We start from the raw sequence: 6,371 nt of genomic DNA on the forward strand, positions 1-6,371 counted from the left end.
TCATTTGAAAGGCTGTCCACATACACATTTATGCATGTAGTGTATTTACATATAGTATACAGTGCATTCGGAAAATATTCAGACCCCTTGTTTTTTTCACATTTTGTTATGTTACAGCTGTGTTATAAAATGTATTAAATTATTTTTTCCCTCATCAATCACACACAATATCCCATAATGACAAAGAAAAAAAAGTTTTTGGGACATTTTTGCAAATTTATTAAAAATAAAAAACTTTTTACACATTTACATAAGTATTCAGACCCTTTACTCAGTACTTGGTTGAAGCAACTTTGTCAGTGATTACAGCCCTGAGTCTTCTTGGGTATGATGCTACAAGCTTGGCACAACTGTATTTGGGGAGTTTCTCCAATTCTTATCTGCAGATCCTCTTAACCTCTGTCAGGTTGGATGGGGAGCATTGCTGCAAAGCAATTTTCAAGTCTCTCCAGAGATGTTCAATCAGGTTCAAGTCTGGGCTCTGGCTGGGCTACTCAAAGACATTCAGAGACTTGTCCCAAAGCCACTCCTGCATTTTCTTGGCTGTGTGCTTATGGTCATTATCCTGTTGGAAGGTGAACCTTCGCTCCAGTCTGAGGTCTTGAGAGCTTTGGAGCAGGTTTACTTTGCTCCGTTCATCTTTCCCTTGATCCTGACTAGTCTCCCAGTCCCTGCCTCTGAAAAACATCCCAACAGCATGATGCTGCCACAACCACGCTTCACCGTAGGGATGGTATTGGCCAGGTGATGAGCGGTTTCTGGTTTCTTCCAGACGTGACGCTGGAAGAGAATGCCAAGAGTGTGCAAAGCTGTCATCAAGGCAAAGGGTGAGAAAAAACTAACAATTTAATACATTTCGAATCTTCAATTGCTCTCCCCTAATTCAGAATTTATGATTTTCATAGCTTGGCTCAATAGCTATTGGCGAGAGAAAACCGAATATCTAATATAAAACTACTTTTCCCTGGGTCTGTGGGCGTTGCTATCAAATCATTGGTCATTATTACTGTATAGACCGATATCCTCCTTGTTCCTTCTCTCACTGTTCTTGGGAATTGCTGGATGCTTTAAAACTTCATCATATTTTTCCTAAATCTAGGCTACAATGCAGGTTTGTTGAATGACATTCTGTTTTTTGTTGTAAAGCACTGGGCTGTGCATTCTCAGCTATCTTCGGGAGAAATATTGTCCAACAGTTGTTGAACAACCCCAATCAAATCATTGGAATGTATTTGGAAGTATCATATCGGAAATGAAAGGATACACTTTGAAGTGGACTGTATAATGATTTTTTAGACCTATAGTGGATTATATTTTTCTGCTAAAGTGCTATAACGAAAAGTGCTATAATTTTTTTTTATAGAAGACCAGCAGTCAGTCAAAATGCCATGGGAAATAATACTTTGTCGAATTATGCTTTTGCTGAACATGATAACTTGTGAAAGCTTCCCGAACAAGTTTGATGAGGACATTGACAAACGTATTGACCCACTAGATTACGTTATCGATCCATTAGATTATGATAAATTTGAGGATCCGTTTGATAGAAATGTAACTGCTTGTGGTGAGTGCTCACCTGAATTGTGTCCCGTGGCACAAGAATGCAGGGCTGGGCTCATTTTGGACAGTTGTGGTTGCTGCCAAGAGTGTGGAAATCTAGAGGGGCAGACGTGTGATATTGGCGACCTTAATGTATTTTACGGTCTCTGTGGGACGGATCTTCAATGCAAAATTGACGATTTGGATGTTGGAGATGGAGAAGTTGCGGAGCCGCAGTGCGTGTGTCAATCGCAAGATGCGCTTTGTGGTTCCGATGACAGAACATACATGAACATTTGTCAGTTTAAAGAAGCGTACTTCTCAAATTCAGCACTCAAGATAAAGCGCAAAGGTCCATGCAAAACAGGTAAATCGCTTATAATGATGCTATGGCTTTGATGTGCGCCTAGTGCTGTCTCAGTCAGTGTACATTTACTCATCAACAGTTATTGCTCATAAACCGTGATTAAATTGGAAGACAGTAGACAAAAGATTACTTGGGGAAACTAACATCATGGCCAAAACAGAAACAAAGCCTATTCAGTCAATCTGCCAGCGAAATAATCATTAACGTGATAATTTTGCATACAATACACACTTTATTGTTCCATGTAACACTTTGCCACGTTGGAAAAAAAAACGACACAGACCATGAGTCAGTCAGAAAGGTTGCATGAAATATGGATTAGGGCAAAGTGGTTTCCTGTCACCAGTCTTAGATTTTTCTGACAGAGTAGCAAGAGAACTCACTGAGACTGATCCAGAGGAATCTTTACTCCACCCCCAGGTTTGAGGATTTTGGGGCTGGCCTGTACTTTCCGCACAGGCATTGGGAAAGATGTATTGTTTTAACCAGTTCCAGGAGTCAAGCTTGCTGCTCAGGAGCTGTGTGAGAGAGGAATTGGCTCGTAAACACCCCAACTCTACCTCTTCTTTTTTCAGTGCCGATCATCAAGGTCCCACCCCAGAACCTGGTGAATGTTACGGGTAGTAGCATGGTGTTCCTCTGTGAGGTCTTTGCCTTTCCAATGGCAATGATTGAATGGAAGAAGGATGGCAGAGACATTATTCTTCCAGGAGATGACCCACACATATCTGTCCAGGTGAACCATGTTTAGAGGCTTCAATCAATGCATCGAAAACCATCCTCTACTGTTGCCTTAGTATATTCTTTAATGTTTCCATCAACATACATACTTCTTGGATGGTGCAGAAATATTGTGTGGATTAGGCATAGGTCCTTGGTATTTCATGTTATACATTGTGTCATAGAATTATGTACATTCATTCATTCAGTCCCAAACAGTAGGCTATGCTTAAACATGTCCTTTGTCTGCGTTGTGCTGGACAGTCTCGGGGTGGTCCCCTGAAGTATGAGCTCTCTAGCTGGCTGCAGATCGAGAAAGCTGGCCTGGCCGATGCTGGCACCTACCGCTGTGTCGCTCGGAATGAGCTCGGCAGTATCTCTGCAATGGCTGTGTTAGGAGTTCTAGGTCCAGGTAATGACAGTTCTAGAGACAGTTCTAGAGCTTTATTTCATTTTTCTTCAGCTGTCACACAAATCTCTCAAAATGACAGACGTGAGATTGACTCCTCTGGTTACGATGCTAGTGTAGGCTAATAACCCCATCTAATACTTTTTCAGAAGAGATGTCTGTCTACTTGACGGAGAATATGACAGAAATGATGGAGTATGGCAACTCGGAGAGAGAGTATGATGAGGATTACTACTAGTGATGTCCTCCGTTCTAAGGAATCAGCCCTCACTAACGGAAGTGCTGATGGCATCCTGAAAGTCTTCACAATTGTTGTAGTGTTGCACATGCAGATTTTGTACAAACTGTTCAGCTTAACCCCATGTTTTCATCTCTACATCTGTAGTCAAGATGGTGAAAGTGAAGATGTGGATGTGATATATAACAAAAGCATAGGTGAATATGTGTGGAAGTTGATTATGGAAGCGACTGATCATTCCTGAAGTCTATATTGTACACTATATTGTACTGAAAGCATAAGGAATGAATGTCTCTTTGTTCAAAAGCTGTTCAAACCCATTTTCCTTGTGACTATAAGTCTACATTCCAAACCATATAAATGGTGTCTTGCAGGAAAGTTGTCCTGTTACTGTCTGGTAAAAGGTTTAGCCATCCCCTCAGGATGAACCTGGCATGTGTGCATCCAATATGTGCAACTGGATGTACTCTATATGGAATGTCTAGGTGCATTGTTGTGTCTCAGAACTGGAATGTACTTTTAGCTAGTTTATAGGTTTCCATCTATCGCTGTAATGCTTGGGCAGATGTGTCAGTAAGCCAAGCTCAGCTCTGGTCGTGGTGGAGAGAAGCCCACAGATGGTTTTAATGTTTTGTGCAGCTCAGACATGAAGAGAAACACCAACTCCTTTGTTCTTGTGTCAACAAGGTTCTATGCATTTCCTTTTATAAGAGATTATGGACTACCTTGTACTTGATCTAAATATAGCCATTCCTACTACATCTACGCAAAGGAAGCAACATCAGACTAAGAATATTATGAATATATTATGAATATGAATAAACAAATTATATTACAAAGATTTGTTATATTATGCTACTTCTGAATATTACAATATATCAAATAATCTCAAAGGGGAGATATGTTTTTCCAAATGATTTCTGCTTTCATCTGGATAAAAAAAATCTGTATTGACAAATTAAATGTAAAATGCGTACATTTTGAAGCGATGATGGCTTACTACATACTGTTACTGGAGTGCATATTGCATTCCCAGAAGAAAGAAATATGCAATAAATGAAAAACAGTAATCACAAACAGTCTCTGCGTGCATTTGTGTGCCAAAGTCCCTTCAGCAACACTGACTGTTAAAGTAATTACAGTCATACTAGTGTAAATCAATGCCATGGTCTGGACCCCTACTCTTGAAATAACCAGATAATATCATTGTTTGTTTGCTTCCATTTTCTTTTGCTGTGTTATTTCAAGCAGAGCCCATCATTGGAGGAAAACCCCAGTCAAGGAGTAACTCCCCAACTCTTGGAATCCATTCATTTTTAACTGTATGGAAAACTTTTAGATATCAAGAGGATTGTTTGAGGCTCAGATGGGCATGGGGCTTTCAGTTCCCTCGAGCTCGTCTAATATCCTGTCCACTGAAAATACATTACTGGCAAAGGAGGAAAGCAAAAAAGTTTGAGGGAAGCAGTTCAGGTCTGCTTGAAACATAGCTACTTGGCTTGATTGACAGTCACAGACAGGACCAGGGTGGAAAACATAATAAACATTCAGGGCCTGTTTTATTTCAGAGCTATGTTTTAGTGATGCAAAGAAAGTTGGGAAATTGACATTCCTTGAAAGGTTGCAGGAATTAGGAGACAAAGCAAGAAAATATACAGGGCCTTGCAAAGGTATTTATCCCCCTTGGCGTTTTTCCTATTTTGTTGCATTACAACCTGTAATTTAAATTGATTTTTATTTGGATTTTATGTAATGGACATACACAAAAATAGTCCAAATTGGTGAAGTGAAATGAAAAAAAATACTTGTTTCAGAAAATTCAAAAAAATAAACTGAAGAGTGGTGCGTGCATGTGTATTCACCCCCTTTGCTATGAAGCCCCTAGATAAGATCTGGTGCAACCAATTACCTTCAGAAGTCACATAATTAATTAAATAAAGTCCACCTGTGTGCAATCTAAATGTCACATGATCTGTCACATGATCTCAGTATATATACACCTGTTCTGAAAGGCCCCAGAGTCTGCAACACCACTAAGCAAGGGGCTCCACCAAGCCAGCGGCACCATGAAGACCAAGGAGCTCTCCAAACAGGTCAGGGACAAAGTTGTGGAGAAGTACAGATCAGGGTTGGGTTATAAAAAAATATCAGAAACTTTGAACATCCCACGGAGCACCATTAAATCCATTATTAAAAAATTTAAAAAATATGGCACCACAACAAACCTGCCATGAGAGGGCTGCCCACCAAAACTCATAGACCAGGCAAGGAGGGCATTAATCAGAGAGACAAAAAAGAGACCAAAGATAACCCTGAAGGAGCTGCAAAGCTCCACAGCGGAGATTGTAGTATCTGTCCATAGGACCACTTTAAGCCATACACTCCACAGAGCTGGGCTTTACGGAAGAGTGGCCAGAAAAAAGCAATTTCTTAAAGAAAAAATAAGCAAACATGTTTGGTGTTCACCAAAAGGCATGTGGGAGACTCCCCAAACATATGGAAGAAGATACTCTGGTCAGATGATACTTAAATTGAGCTTTTTGGCCATCAAGGAAAACGCTATGTCTGGCACAAACCCAACACCTCCTATCACCCCGAGAACACCCTCCCCACAATGAAGCATGGTGGTGGTAGCATCATGCTGTGGGGATGTTTTTCATTGGCAGGGACTGGGAAATTGGTCAGAATTGAAGGAATGATAAATACAGAGAAATAATTGAGGGAAACCTGTTTCAGTCTTCAAGAGATTTGAGACTGGGACGGAGGTTCACCTTTCTGCAGGACAATGACCCTAAGCATACTGCTAAAGCAACACTCGAGTGGATTAAGGGGGAACATTTAAATGTCTTGGAATGGCCTATTCAAAGCCTAGACCTCAATCCAGAATTAAAGATTGAAGTGCACCAGCAGAACCCATCCAACTTGAAGGAGCTGGAGCAGTTTTGCCTCGAAGAATGCGCAAAAATCCCAGTGGCTAGATGTGCCAAGCTTATAGAGACATACCCCAAGAGACTTGCAGCTGTAATTGCTGCAAAAGGTGGCTCTACAAAGTATTGACTTTGGGGGGGTGAATACTTATGCACGCTGAAGTTTTCAGT

General features: G+C 40.7%; 1 protein-coding gene across 3 annotated transcripts; it reads left to right on the top strand.

Moving 5' to 3' along the window:
• The first annotated feature begins 1,039 nt into the window (after window positions 1-1,039).
• kazald3 (Kazal-type serine peptidase inhibitor domain 3) lies at window positions 1,040-4,350 on the top strand. 3 transcript variants are annotated; one of them, XM_014174835.2, is made up of 4 exons: window positions 1,040-1,906; window positions 2,482-2,642; window positions 2,891-3,038; window positions 3,185-4,350. In XM_014174835.2, exons 1-4 carry the CDS (start codon window positions 1,384-1,386, stop codon window positions 3,271-3,273), a joined length of 921 nt encoding a protein of 306 aa, XP_014030310.1. In that variant the 5' UTR covers window positions 1,040-1,383; the 3' UTR covers window positions 3,274-4,350. The 3 variants fall into 3 exon arrangements, with proteins under 3 accessions (XP_014030310.1, XP_014030311.1, XP_045564791.1); XM_014174836.2 differs by having other exon boundaries at window positions 3,188-4,350; XM_045708835.1 differs by having other exon boundaries at window positions 2,891-4,350.
• Window positions 4,351-6,371: the final 2,021 nt, after the last annotated feature.

This window comes from Salmo salar, chromosome ssa26 (genome assembly GCF_905237065.1).
Source record: "Salmo salar chromosome ssa26, Ssal_v3.1, whole genome shotgun sequence".
Taxonomy (NCBI): domain Eukaryota; kingdom Metazoa; phylum Chordata; class Actinopteri; order Salmoniformes; family Salmonidae; genus Salmo; species Salmo salar.